Here is a 15,803-nt window from a genome sequence, read left to right as displayed (position 1 = left end):
AGAGAATCCTCAGCCCTGTGTATGCTTCAAGTCTTTATTCTTGTCTGTTGAACTGAGTGGCATGGAAGAGGAGTATGTGGGATTAGCATAAAATCAACCCATGGCTGTGCCCTGCATGCACAAAGCACAGGGTCCATTTACGACCTCCAAACTGTACAATTTGCAGAGGACAGTCTCCAAATGTTGTACCAATTAAAGTGAAACAGGGTAAGTATGAGCAGGGTGAGGTAGATCAAAATGCTGCATTTATGGAAGGAACCAAGATACCTCTTACTAAACTAAAATAAACACACCTTACTGGGACTACTTTTTTTCTTAAAGGGGAGTTCCACCCAAAAGTGGAACTTCTGCTGATCTGCTAACTCCCCCCCTTTGTTGCCACATTTTGCACCTTTCAGGGGGGTGGGGGCTGGGTACCCTTCCCCATTTCCGGGAGACGGCGCTGTATTTCACGGCTGGTTTCCCTTATGACAAATATCTGGGGCAGCACCCGACAGCTGATCCAAAAATCGGCTGGAATGCCGAAATTGCGGGCTCCCTGGAGAGATAAGTGTTCATATATTAAAAGTCAGCAGCTACAATATTTGTAGCTGCTGACTTTTATTTTTTTTTCTTCAGGTGGAACACCGCTTTACCATTGTAATGTGATATCCAAATAGAAAAAAAATCGACAGTGTATGATTATTTTAAACGACATCAGAACAGTTTACATACTAAAAATAATGATATATTGATCATATGTAATTATCATCATATATTTTTTTCCATGGATATGTTATTCCCAATAGTCTATTCTCTTCCTTTCTTAGCTTTTCAATTTAGTTTCACTGCTTCCAGGAATGTTAAAGCTTTTATTCAATCATATTTGAGCCATGATAGCCATCACGTGTTGCCAGGTTCAAAGAAATCTGCCCTAAGGCATTCAGAATTAACGGTGCAGGCACCTGTAGCTTATGGTAAACGTCAATGAAACTGAAGATTTAATCAGATTTTGAGTTGGTGACACTGGGGCCATCTAGCAGGTACGCAGTCATGTCTGCATCCTTTTCTATTTTTCCAGACCTAATGATGACAGATCAGATGTAGCCTGATGTAAATGGACACAGCAGACCTCTGTGTATCTCTACTTCTGTAGCCTTCTGGGATATATGTGAAAGTTTTAAATAAATAAAATTTGACCATTGTAAGCACCTCTTTTAGTGGTAAGTGGTTTGTCTCATCCCTGTTAACTGATACTTCTGTTAGAAAGCTTGTTCTTTTTTTAAAAAAACAGAGACTTACTGGCTAGATCACTAAATGAAAATAAAATAAAGGCTAAAAAAGAAAACAAGTGCAGCCATCACATCTAATAATTCTTTAAGCTGCAATATAATAAATGTTTCCTTTTGGGTTTAATGACGCTTTTAGTAATTTTGCTGATATATAGGTAATCCAGGCCCTGCTTTTTCCATGTCCCTGTTTTTTCTGTACTGAATTTTTAAGGGTAAAGCCAAAAATTGCTGGATTCATTTTGATAGGACATCACTGAAAGCCTAGGTGTGAAATGCATGGCCCACCACTGGTGATTATCACAAGTAAAGAATAAGTGCAATAACCAAAAATCACATACACACGCTAATAACCACCTATCAGACCTCTGAAAATGCTTTTATGTCGCTGAAGCCCCTTAAAATCTCCTGGCTTAGTGTGTTTAAAAACGAATGGCCATGAAGAAGACCATGCCCCCCCTACACTTTTACCAACTACTCCTTATCACCTCTTCCTTCATACCCTTCTCTTTTGGACTGTACCGCTAACTTTTTGGGACTAAAGTTGTATTTGAACCTCTTAGTAGTGGTGTGGCGCTTCAATATCCATTTTTGTTACATTACACTAAAAGCCAAGGAGACCATGAAGATCCTCTGGGGTATAGAAATTGCCTACTTGGGAACCAAATATTTTACATCAACATCAATACTTGGAGACAGCAATACCAGTGAGATAACCTTATGGGAGCAGCGCTGTTATTATTATCCTTTTCCTCAATTATTTTTCAAATCTCCAATGTTGTTCTTGGCTTGGCATTGTCATTAGCTTGCCACAGCCCATGTTTTAAAAAAATACCAAGCATTGAACCTGAGAAGAAAAGCTAAACAACACCTTCTTCTGCCACACTTGCGGCAACTCACTGACACCATGCAAAGGAAACAAAGGGGAGGGTGGGTGGGATTCATTTGGCTTATTTACATGGAAAATGGTCAGTTTCATTCCTGAACTCAACACAAACTACTAAACCCACCTACCAGCTTTTAGGATTCGAAAAACTAAGTCCACTCTCCTTTGCCAACACCAACCTTTTAAAAAACATTAAGCCTTGGACAACCAGGCCCTACCCCAGTCAAGCCTCCCCTTATGCTAAATGCTCCAGGGGGGTACATTGTAAACTGTAATGCTAAATTACATGATTGTTAAGAGGAAAACAAAGCTAAATGTAAAATACATTTTACAACAGCAATTTACCTTTGAAAGTCACAGGGATCGCCACAAGTTGGACACCTTTCGCAAGTATCGCCAGAGACGCCTGCGCCGTAGCAGATACACTTTCCGCACTCACATTTACCTCTTCCACTGCACATAATTCCACTCTCTGAGATACAAGGGTCTATGTTCATGGTACAGTTACAGTATGGGCCGGTCCATCCACTGTGGCAGGCGCACTCTCCACATTCACAGTTTCCATGTCCTGTAAAGGTGTCATAACGCAACATTTTAGCCTTGTCTCACCACAGATGCTCCATAGTTCAAATTCAAATGATATACAGATCAAAAACAATTATAATTTGCATATCTATAAAAGGTTTCAGCTTCTATTGATCCTTCATTTTACAATATGTAAAATATATACGAGATTTAATATTTTGAGAAGTGTGGAATGTTTGGACATTTTTTTTGAACATGTCTCAATTATTGTTGTTCCTTCAATTACCTAGTTTGATTTAGGCCATCTTACTAAAATCCCTCCCGGACTCCTCCCTCATTTTCATTAGCGTTTGTTTTTTGTATTATTTTTTACTTTACTTTTTTTTTTAAATTCTCTTTCTTTTTCTCTATAATATAAAAAATGTGGCTTATTAAAAGATTAAATAATTAAAAGATACCATCCTAACTTATGACTTACTTTTGCATTTGTGGTGAACTGCATTCACACCCACCTTCATCTAATACATATTGATATTATACAGTCATCCTATTAGTTTGGAATTGTTATTGATATATGTAATTGAATACTAAATCATTTACTGTCTATAATATATATATATATATATACATATATATATATATATATATATATCCTACTAAACTCCCTCCCGAACTCATTCATGTTTTTTTTTCTTTCTTCTTTTATTTTCTCTCTTTTTCTCTTTACTATAAAAATAGTTGTTTCAAATTGTAGGATATCATCCTAACTTATGACTTACGGTACTTTTGCATTTATGGTGAACTGTATTCACACCTGCCTTCGTCTAATACTTATTGATATTATACAGTCATTCTATTAGTTTGGATTTGTTATATATTGATATATGGGATTGCTAAATCATTTACTGTATATATATTTTGCCACATCTTTAACCACTTAAGGACCAGCCGCCGTCATTATACTGCGGCAGGTTGGCTCTCCTGCAGGAATCACTGTAGGTGTACATTGGCCGCTTTATTAAATGTTACGTTTCCAAGACTAATTTTAATTCTGTCCTCTGTTAACCATGGAGGTGCTTCCTGTGATATGTCATAAGGATAAACACTGGAGTTTTGGTTACTGAAGCCCCCCCCCGATTCCCTTGTGAAGACTAAGGAGAAGAATAAATTCAATACCTTCGCCAACTCCCCATCCTTTGTAACCATATGTCCTTCCTCATTCTTTATGGGACCAATATGGTCTTTCCTCCTTTTTTACTGTTTACATCATTTCTTGGGATTTTTTTCACTATCCTCTGCTATGTGTCTTTCGTGTGCAATCTTAACCGCCCTAATTGCTCCCTTACATTTCTTGTTGCATTCTTTATAAAGTTTGAATGCTGATGATGACCCCTCAACCTTGTATTTTTTGAAGGCCTTTTCCTTTGCATTTATATGCATTTTTACATTGGAGTTCAGCCATCCAGGACTTTTGTTTGCTCTTTTAAATTTATTACCCAATGGGATGCATTGGCTAATGTTCTTATTTAATATGCTCTTAAAGCAAACCCATCTCTTTTCCGTGTTCTTTGTTCCTAATATTTTATCCCAGTTCCTGCCTTCTAACAAGGTTCATAGTTTAGGGAAATTGGCTCTTTTGAAATTCAGTGTCTTTGTATTCCCCTTATGTTTCTTATTTGTGTGATTTATACTGAAGCTAATTGACCTGTGATCGCTGGTTCCTAAATTTCCCCGTATTTTCACATCCGTGATCAGGTCCGTATTGTTGGTAATCAGTAGATCCAGTAATGACTTATTTCTAGTTGGTGCATCTACCATCTGAACCATGAAATTGTCCTGCTAGACATTTAGGAACTGGTGGGCCTTAGATGAATGCATGGTTCCCTCTGCCTAGTCTGGATAATTAAAATCCCCCATTATGATAACACTTTCCATCCTTGCTGCTAATCCAACTTCTGATAGGAGATCCGCCCCTCCTCCCTCAGGTTAGAGGGCTTATAGCATACATATATGTGTGTGTGTGTGTGTGTGTGTGTGTGTGTGTGTGTGTGTGTGTATATGTATGTATGTATGTAATATATATATATATATATATATATATATATATATACACACACATACATACATACACATACATACATATACACACACACATATACATATGTATATTTTATGTAAAATGAGATCCTCACATTCAGTATTATTGTTCTTTCGTGTGAAAGATTGCCTTTATTCACCGACATCATCATTCTGTGCTATTATGTCTAGAATGTTTTAAAAACTTGATTTTACCATTGTTATATTTACCTCCACATATAAGTCCCCTGTGCCGAACACAGGAAAAGTCATCGCATTCACAGCGAGGTCCATAGACACGTCCATATATGGATGGATTACAGACGCACTGTCCACAGAAGCACTCCCCGCGGCCACTACACGCATCCAGTTCGTTGCAGGAGCTGCTGTTCAGAGAGGCCTCATTACATTCACACTGAGCTCCTAGGAAGCCTGGCTTACATACACACACTCCACACTCCAGCGAGCCATTTCCCTGGCTGCACTCGGGGCTCTCCTCCTCAGCTTCTGACTTGCATGAACAAGAGCAGTCCGATTGAATCTCAATCTCCAGGCTCTCCTGAAGACCCAAAGGCTTTATGGCTATATGTCGTGTTTGCTTGGCACAGGAAGTTGAGTTTATTGTCACACTGAAGGAAACCTAAAGAAACAAATAAATACATAAGAATTAACTTGTTTTATTTCCTTATGATATATGTAGGCTGACACGTCTATATATAAATGTTTTCACACAAACATTTATTCAACTTTTGCCAAAATTCACACAACTGTAGAGATGCACCGAAATTTCAGCGGCTGAAATATAGCAGCCGAAAATTATGTTTTTGGCATTTTGCTGATAAAGAAAGAGGTGCCAATATTGGCGCCGAGAACCAACGTGGTTTTGCCGCGATTTTACCTCAAATTTACTGTGCTTATGGTGTGTTTTTCATAGGTCATGTGACTCAAAAACTGCATCAAAAATCTAACATGGGTGCCTTATTGATGCATTCTTGCTGCGTTTTCAATGCAGTTCAATGGGAACATGCGTTTTTGGTGCAGTTATTTTAACTAACAAAAAATGCAGGAAGCAAGATTTTTAACACATCAATGGAAGTGCAACAGGCCAGTGCGAAGACATACTGTACATAGCATTTAAAGGGATGCATTTTTCTTGCACTAAAAGGTGCCGATAATGTCCAACAATAAATTCCTATTCATATAACCACTTCAGCCCCGGAAGAATTGGCTGCTCAATGACCAGGCCATTTTTGCAGTACAGCACTGCATCGATTTAACTGACAATTGTGCGGTCGCGCGACGCTGTACCCAAACAAAATTGACGTCCTTTTTTTCCCACAAATAGAGCTTTCTTTTGGTGGTACTTGCGCCTGCTATCCCCCTTAAAAGGACCGACGTATAGCTATGATAGCTATAATTCATGATAATAATTAAAAAGTCAAATTATATATAAAAATATATTATTTAAAAAATAATAATTTTGGTTTTTGTTTACACCAAGTGCATCCTGAATTTTCGGTTTTAGCACCAAAATTTCTCTTCGGTGCACCTCTAAAAAAAAAAAAAATGTAAATCTTGGGTGAAAGATAAGAGAATCTTGTGTAAAAAAAATTTACAAATAGACCCTATTTATTTGATCTATCAATTGGTACACATTCAGCTTCTACAGGGTCTACAGATTCCTAGGTTCTTTGATGGTATGAGATAAAAATCCAGGCATTTAAAAATGTATGAAAGGAAAAAATTATGCAGCGTTTATAAAAAAAATATACATGAAACGAAATGGTATTTGTGAGAATGTCCACCACGTGATAAGTAGTAAAAATAAATGAATGAAGACCAATTGTCTGTCTGTGAGTAAATGTAAACCAGTAAACATCAACACAGATCAACAGGTGAAGGAATCTTCACAATCCGAGGTATTACTGTAACTGCATAATTGTGAACATGGCTGACATAGATGGTGAAGGTAGGAGATCAGCAACAAGGACATGGAAAAAAAGTTTTTGCCCGGAGTTCTGCTTTAAGCCTTGGGCCCATCTTTTTGGGGAAGGAAGTGCTTTTTTTTCCCCTTGAGATGCAACTAAAATCTTTTGATATGTTTAATGCCATTAATGTTATATACATCATTAGATTGATTCCAGTATATATGTGTAAGCTATCCTTTGGATGCTTCTGTCCAAGTCTATTACACGCCTAATTGGGAAAGCCCTTCAATGGTTATGCTGATGAAACATCCTTCATGTACGGTTATAACATCTTGGGTAGGTGCCCAAATATATGATATACAGCTTATAATGTAACTACAATTTAAATAATAGCTATGGCCTCTGCATATTTATTTTCCAGCTGCTAGATTATGAATAAATGTATATTAATATCCTATCATATACACATTCCTTAGAATATAAAATATGATCTGCATAGGAGTCCTCATGGTGCGGCTTTTCTCTATGTGCCCCGTGCTTGTGTATGAGAACTATTGAAGGTTTGTACTATGGCGCAGTTAGTGCTAAAATTATTATTTGATGTGCACATTATATATACAGAATTTTCACTTTGATAAAGTATTGTTTCTGCACTGATTATCTCACTTTCTCTGCATTTCCATGTGGTTGTTTTAGATATACAACCATTATCCACCTGAAAAAAACAGATCTTGTATCTGTCCTTCATCCTGATATGACAACCGTGGGAAAAATAAAACTCCTCCTACAAGCTTTAACAAGAAACTGATAGAAGTCACAAGACTGCTATATACCACTGATGAGAAAAGATATTTAGCAGTTTATTTTTACTAAAATTATTGCATTTCCATGTACTGTGGCAGATCACATATAGTGAATGCAGGGTCCTGGGTTTAGTAGCCCTTTAAAGTGGTTGTAAACTCTCCCCCACAACTTTGTCCAATGTAAATCAGCATAAAAAAACCTAATGAACACTGCTTGTAGATATCTCCTTACTTGCTTAGTATTATTGTAATCCTTTTTGTTCTTTAGAATGATGTCACTGAGCATGCCCATATCTCCCCTGATTTAGGGCACACTCTCTATGTGCTTGTCTATCTGTTATCAGGACTTCCTACAGCACAACACTGAAATCCCAGGAGACTTCATAAATCACCATGAGCTTCCTCCTTCATCCCATGTGACCATGTGACATCACATGCAGCATAAACTTGGTCATTACTGCAGTCTGCAAGTCTGCATCGGATTTTGCCCACACCAGTTTTAGTAAATCAACCCCAATATCGAATATACATAGTAGGTGGTATATAGGGTTATATATATACAGTACTAAAGAGGCTTTAGCAATAGAAAAATAAACAGTTGTAGCCACAATGTTTTTATGATCTTATCAAAATCTGATCGGTAAATAATTAATAAAACACTTATGCCCCGTACACACGAGAGGGATTAAGTCTGACAGACCTCCAAAGGAGTTCCGCCGGAGTTCCGACGGAGTTCTGGCGGACTTTTCGACCGAACGGACTTGACCACACACCATCACACCAAACTCCGACGGAGTCGAACGTGATGACGTACGACTGGATTCGACGTAGGAAGTTCATAGACAGTAGCCAATAGCTGCCCTAGCGTCGGTTTTAGTCCGTCGGAGTAGCACATACACGAGCGAATTATTCGAAGGGGACCGGGTCCGGCGGAGTTCCGTCGGGAAAATTTGAAGCATGCTTCATTTCTAAAGTCCGTCAGACTTTAGCGAAGCTAAAGTCCGTTGCAGCCCACACACGATCGGATAGTCTGACGGACTCAGTCCGTCGGAGTTTGGATGTCGAAAAGTCCGCTCGTGTGTACGGGGCATTACTTTTACTAATCTTGTCTCTAGCTAAAAAGTCATACTTTTCATATAAATAAATGTACTATCTCGACAAATTCTCTTTAAAATGTATCTAAAGAAAAGAACACAAATGTCACCTATTACAGCTAAGCAGTCCTTAGATGTGGCGGCTGCATTCTCTTGAATCGTTGTCACCCTAGGCAACCAACTACTGTTTGAAACCCCCCTCTCCTCATCTTTCTGACACTAGGTGAGCTGCTCAGGGCAGGTAGCGCTACTAAAGATAAAACTGCAGAAAAAGTTACAAGCTCAATGGATTTCAAGTGGGGCCAACAGCTATTTTTTGCATTGTTAGAACAGGTATGACAAAAATGCTTCCAATGAAATATTTAACCACTTAAGGACCAAGCCTGTTTTTGAGATGTGCTGTTTACAAGTTAAAAACAGTTTTTTTTTGCTAAAAAATTACTTAGAACCCCCAAACATTATACTTTTTTTTTCTCCTAACACACTAGAGAATAAAATGGTGGTCGTTGCAATACTTTCGCGCAACGGTCTTACAAGCCCACTTTTTTTGGAAAAAATACACTTTTTTGAATTAAAACAACAGTAAAGTTAACCCAATTTTTTTTTTAGATTAAGAAAGATAATTTTACACCGAGTACATTGATACCAAACATGTCATGCTTCAAAATTGCGCCCGCTCGTGGAATGGCGGCAAACTTTTACCCTTAATAATCTCCATAGGCGACGATTAAAAAATTCTACAGGTTGCATGTTTTGAGTTACAGAGGAGGTCTAGAATTATTGCTCTCGCTCTAATGATCGCGGCGATACCTCACATGTGAGGTTTGAACACCATTTTCATATGTGAACGCTACTCACGTATTCATTCGCTTCTGCACACGAGCTCGGCGGGATGGGGCACGTTTAAAAAAAAAAAAAAACTTTTCTTATTTATTTTACCTTTTATTTTTACACTGTTTTTAAAAAATATATATATTGTGCCACTTTTATTCCTATTACAAGGAATGTAAACATCCCTTGTAATAGAAAAAAAGCATGACCGGACCTCTTAAATATGACATCTGGGGTAAAATAAATAAATAAATAAAGCCATTTTAGAGTTATGGGTGGAAGTGACATTTTGACGTCGCTTCTGCCCTACAATGTTATGGAGACGGGTGGGGGCCATCTTCCCCTCACTCGTCTCCATACCCAGCAAAGGATAACATCCAATCACTTCCACCACAGCCGACGGCTCTGGTAAGCGGCAGAGGGCACCGGAGCATGGCGGGAGAAGGGGCCCCTCTCCCGCCGCTGATAAAAGTGATCTCACGGCGAATCCCCTGCAGAGATTACTCTAATCGAAAAGCAGACTGCCGGCTGAAGAAGAGGATACCAGGGTTATGACGGCTAGCTGCTGTCATAACAACGATATTACTCTTCAAACTTAGGACATATATAGGCGCGTGGCAGGCCGGAAGTGGTTAATCAGCCAAAAAAATGGAGCAAACAAAAGAAATACATTCTTAGGCCCGATTCCCACTTGTGCAGGTTGCAGTTTGTATACTGCAGGTGCATTTTTTTTTTTAATAAGCATTTTTAAACCATTGAAGTCTATGGAACCAAAAAACAGAAAAAAAAAAAAACGGCCTTTTCCATATAATGCACAGATGTGAACGTGACCCATAGGGAACCACGTTAAATGGACTGTAGTGTGTTTCTGCAAAACTGAAAACGCACTAAAAAATGCATAGGTGTGAACCAGACCTCAGGATTTGCACCTTATAGAATAGATGGTGGTGTGCTGAATCACTTACTGTTTTTTTTTTGTGATCTACAAAGATCTGGATGATAGCTTTGCTCCATCTACTTACCGAGTATCCCTCCACCTACAAATTTTTTTAATAACCTAAGCTACATTAAAAGTAAGGATGAGCTAAGTTTTGGGCAGAACACAATTTGACTTGAAATTGGCAGGAAACAGTCACATGATAGCAGGCCGCCGGCCCAATAAGCCGTGGCTGTGTAAATTCTCTGCCCTGCAGCCACACATAACAAAGAGGCAGGGATGTTGGTGACACCATTGACCAATTCTAACCTCATGGCCATAATTATCAATAACATGATCCAGGTATATACCAATGACGTCACCATTTTGTTACTTGTGGCTATGGAATAGGGAATGGCTGCAGCTTATAGGGCTAGAGGCCTGCTATCTAGGGTTGCCATCTGTCCAGGATTCACCCGAACAGCTTGGGTTTGGCATCAGGCGTCCGGGTTTTAGACTGCCTGAAACCCGCATACATTATTCAGACTGGGCTTTGGCTTCCCAGAAGGGTTGCTGGCTGCAGTTGTGTAAGCTGAGAGGGTCTGTTACACTCTCTTTCACACTGCCCAAAGCCATTACAGGGGGTCCCCTACTTACAAACATCTGACTTACAAACGACTCCTACTTACAAATGGAGGGAGATAACAGGAAGTGAGAGGAAATCTACGGCTAGGAAGGGAAATTCTCTCCTGTAAGAGTTAATATGGGAAAAAGGTGCCTCCACTGATGCTTTATCACCAATCCTTGTTTCCCTAACAGCCCAAAATTTTCAAAATCCAATTATCATTGGGACAGAAAGTGAGGTGAAGTCTTCTGTACAGGGGCACAGACAGCTAAACAAATGTTACAGTGGTGATCACTCTTCCCTATGTTATCCAAAAAGCTTAAAAATTGATTTTTTTGACTGGAGCTACACTTAAAAAATGTACCTGTTCCGACTTACAAACAGATTCAACTTAAGAACAAACCTACAGTCCCTATCTTGCTTGTAACCCGGGGATCCCCTGTATTAACAATCCCCTCCTCAAATACACGTACAGATGGGAGAGGAGCGAGGGCTCGATCTGCACCTCTTCCACCTGCCCTTACTCCTCTGCCCACACTCCAATCCCCAGGGATGTGCCTCGGAAAGGAAAGTGGGGGCTGGAAATTTGAAGTCCAGCAGCCTCCGAGACATCTGGATTAGAGATGCTGACTGCCAAGGGGTAAGTGAGCTCATCATCCATCCCTGTCTGTGACTGAAGTCTCCCCCCTTCTCTCTCCTGCCTCTGTGTGAGTAAATCAGGGTTCTCAGAGCACCCCTTACATCAGTGTTCTCCTTTACACCAAAGCCACAGCGTTCCCCCTTACATCAGAGTCCTCTCCGTACATCAGAGTTCTCAGTGTTCCCCCTTAGCTCAGAGTTCCCAGAGCATTCCTTATGTTAGAGTACCCAGAATTCTCCGTTTCATCAGAGTCTGCAGAGTCCTTCCTTACAGTGAATGGGAACTGTCAAATGTAAAAGGAGAACTCTGTGGACTCTGATGTAAAGGGGGACTCTTGGTATTAACTTCATATGATTAGAAATGTTATTTAATAGCAAAATATATGTATAGTTTATATAACAAAAAAAGAAAAAATCTGTGCGCCGCTAAAGTGTTCGGGTTTGACTTGAAGAAAAGGTGCTATCATGTGACAGTTTCCTGTGGATTGTGGTTGATCTGAGTACAGCTCAAACCGTAGCTCATCCATAAGACCCGTTTCACACTGAGCCACCCCAGGCATCAGCGGTAAAGTGGTGCTACTTTTAGCATCGCATTACCGTTGTTTTAGTGGGACTATTCGGCTGCTGGGGGGGGGGGGTGGTTTTAACCCCCCCGCTAGTGGCCTAAAAGGTGTTAAATCCACCTGCAAAACACCGCTGCAGTGGCGCTTTGCTGACAGTAGCGCTTTGCTGACAGTATGGCGGATCTGCCCCATTGTTTTCAATGGGAAAGAGCGGTGGAGGAGCGGTGCTCCACCGCTGCAAAGAAGCTGCTGGCGGGACTTTTTGTGACACCCTGCCAGCGCAGCACCCCAGTGTGAAAGCCCTCGGCAGGCCTATGCAGGCTCTATTTTTAGCGCTGTAGCGCCTGAAAACGACTCTGTGTGAATAGGGTCTAATTAAAAATAACAATGTTAGCGAGCGCCCCCTTTGTAATGGCTGTGACAGGTGAGCAGAGCTGGCAACAGTGTAGTTCCAGTGTAGTTCCAGAATGATACAAGTAAAATGTGAATGAGCCTGCTGATATCTAGCCAAACACACATCATGTTAGGGATGGACTGACCTTTATTTCTGAGAATGGATTACATGTGGTCAGATTTCAGAGATTAGCTTGCAATCTGAACTCTAATCTAATCTGTAATTTTTAAAATACTGAAAATAAGTATACATTAATAATACTTCTAGATCAACTCTCCCAGGGATCATCGACTTCATGCAAACTAACTTTAACTATGAATAAAAGGCCCTCTAAGAACTCCCTTTCTAAAATTTATATAATATATCTTAATATATATATATATATATATATATATATATATATATATAAACATTTTTTATTATAGTACTCACTCTGTCCCCAACTTTAATTTGCTGGCACCGCCTGCTGTTTGGGGTGGATGTTTCGTTGTTACAGTGTGCGGTGAAGAAGAGGTTAAGTCCGTCGGTGTCTCCAGATACTTCAAGCTCAATTTCCGACCTCAGTTCCTGAAAACAGAGAAATGATTCAGCAATATTGCTAACACTCCAACATTAACATTTAGCCGATTTTCTGCCAAGATGTCAGCAATCTCTTAAGTCCCCTTAAAGTGCTCCGTGAGTCATGCCAGCTTTAACCACTTAATAACCGGCCTATAGCCGATTAACGGCTATAGGTCGGTTTGCTATCTCTAAGAGGCCGTTAATTAACGGCCTCCCGGAGAATCGTTCGTGCGCGCCCCCCTGGGGCGCGCACGCCGGAACATCCGTGCTCGCCGAGTTCACGGGACCCGGCGCAACACGGATCGCGGTAAAGGACCAATGGCAGCGGTCCTTTACCACGTGATCGCTCCGTCCAATGACGGAGCGATCACAAATGTAAACAATTCGGCTTGCCGGGTCAAGCTAAGGTCATCAGTCTCCTCTCCTCACACCGATGCAGCGTGAGAGGAGAGGAGAACATCCCAGTGAAAATAAAAGATAACCGTGAGTGCCCAGCAGTGCCCAGCAGTGCCCAAATAGTGCCACAACAGTGCCAGAACAGTGCCAGACCAGTGACAGACCAGTGCCATCTATCACCTGTGCCACATCTGTGCCACCTGTGCGACCTGTGCCACCTTTGCCACCTCTGTGCCACCTCTGTGCCACCTCTGTGCCACCTCTGTGCCAGCAGAGCCACCCCAGTGCCACCCCAGTGCATACCAGTGCATACCAGTGCCACTACAGTGCATACCAGTGCCATACCAGTGCCACACCAGTGCCACACCAGTGCCACCTGTGCCCATCAGTGCCACCTGTGCCCATCAGTGCCACCTGTGCCCATCAGTGCCACCTGTGCCCATCTGTGCCCATCAGTGCTCATCTGCGCCACTGCAGTGCCACATCAGTGCCGTCTGTGCCCACCAGTGCCGCCTGTGCCCACCAGTGCCGCCTGTGCCCACCAGTGCCGCCTGTGCCCACCAGTGCCATCTGTGTGCTAATCAGTGCCACCAGAGCCACACCAGTGCCACCAAAGTCACTATAGTGCCCATCAGTGCCACCTGTGCCCATCAGTGCCACCTGCGCCCATCAGTGCCACCTGCGCCCATCAGTGCCCCATCAGTGCCGCCTGTGTCCATCAGTGCCGCCTGTGTCCATCAGTGGCGCCTGTGTCCATCAGTGCCCACCTGTGCCCATCAGTGCCCACCTGGGTGTTAGCTTTCCAAAATGGGGTCACTTTGTGGGCGTTTCCATTGTCCTGGTGCTCCAGGGCCTTCATAAGTGTAATAGGTGGTTGAGGTATTAGATGTGTAATTTATGCTCCTAGAACGCCTGAAGTTGCTACTTCAATGTTGGACTTGTGTATGTGGCCAGGCTGTGTAAAAGTCTAACACATGTGGTATCACCGTACTCAGGAGGAGCAGCAGAATGTATTTTGGGGTTTCATTTGTGGAATGTATATGCCGTGTGAGAGAAATAGCCTGGTAAAATGACAATTTGGTGTGAAAAAAAATTAAAATAAAAAAAATCTTTATTTTGCAAAGAATTGTGGGAAAAAATTACAACTTCAAAAAACTAACCGTGCCACGTACTAAATACCTTGGAATGTCTACTTTCCAAAAAGGGGTCATTTGGGGGGTTTTTGTACATTACTGGCTTGTTAGGGTCTCCAGAAATGAGATAGACTGTCAGTACATCAGCTGTGATCAAATTGATACATTTTCAGTGATTGGCACCATAGCTTGTAGACCCTATAACTTTCACGCAGAATAAATAATATCCACTAATTTGGGTTATTTTTACTAAAGACATTTAGCAGTATACATTTTTGGCCAAATTTATGAAGAAAAATTACTTATTTGCAAAAAATTTTAATAGAAATGAAGAAAAATGCTTTTTTTTACAAAATTTTCGGTATTTTTTCATTAATAGCACAAAAAATAAAAAACGCAGAGGTGATCAAATACCACCAAAAGAAAGCTCTATTTGTGGGAAAAAAAGGACGAAAATTTCAGATGGGTACAGTGTTGCATGACCGAGTAATTGTCATTCAAATTGTGAGAGCACTGAAAGCTGAAAATTGGTCTGGTTATTAAGGGTGTTTAAGTGCCCAGTGGTCAAGTGGTTAATCACCTTTCAATATGGTGAAAATTTGATTTTTATGTATTGTTTTGCTTTGCATTTTTGTAAAACAATGACATAACTATATGCATTAACCTAAAACCAAGCAACTCAGTCAATTTGTCATTAAAGTGGTTGTAAAGACAATTTTTTTTTTTTAAAGAACAAACATGTTATACTTACCTCCACTGTGCAGCTCGTTTTGCACAGAGTGGCCCTGAACCTGGTCTTCTGGGGTCCCTTGGGCGGCTGTCTCAGCTCCTCCCCACAAGAACTAACCACCTTCATGTGAGCTTCCGTGATATGGTTGGTGGCTATAGCCGCTCACTGTAGCACTCGGCCCCCGCCCCCGGCACACCGGGTCATTGGATATGATTGACAGCAGCACGAGCCAATGTCAATTCATCCACTCTAGCCAATCAACGGCCAGGCTGAGCGGCGAAGAGGACATCGGGGGCAAGCGCAGCAGGTGAACGGGCTCAAGTAAGTAAAACAGGGGCCTGGGGGGGCGGTAATGTTGGATGTTTTTTTACCTTGATGCATAGGATGCATTAAGGTGAAAAAACGCAAACCTTTATAACCCCTTTAAGCCATGAA

At 41.0% G+C, this 15,803-nt stretch overlaps 1 protein-coding gene across 1 annotated transcript in view; it reads right to left on the bottom strand.

Moving 5' to 3' along the window:
• ITGB6 (integrin subunit beta 6) overlaps positions 1-15,803 on the bottom strand; it is a 219,059-nt gene that overhangs the window by 41,118 nt on the left and 162,138 nt on the right. Inside the window, exons 10-12 of the mRNA XM_077447603.1 lie at positions 12,981-13,115; positions 4,987-5,395; positions 2,500-2,722 (exon numbers count right to left, since the gene is read on the bottom strand). Of these exons, the coding sequence (XP_077303729.1) occupies positions 2,500-2,722; positions 4,987-5,395; positions 12,981-13,115 (767 nt within the window). The remainder of the gene's footprint in view (positions 1-2,499; positions 2,723-4,986; positions 5,396-12,980; positions 13,116-15,803) is intronic.

This window comes from Lithobates pipiens, unplaced genomic scaffold (genome assembly GCF_037356315.1).
Source record: "Lithobates pipiens isolate NorthernLeopardFrog02 unplaced genomic scaffold, aLitPip1_a1.2 Scaffold_22, whole genome shotgun sequence".
In the NCBI taxonomy this organism is placed as follows: domain Eukaryota; kingdom Metazoa; phylum Chordata; class Amphibia; order Anura; family Ranidae; genus Lithobates; species Lithobates pipiens.
Note: the sequence above shows the minus strand (reverse complement) of the source record. Positions and strands in the feature narration are given on the sequence as shown.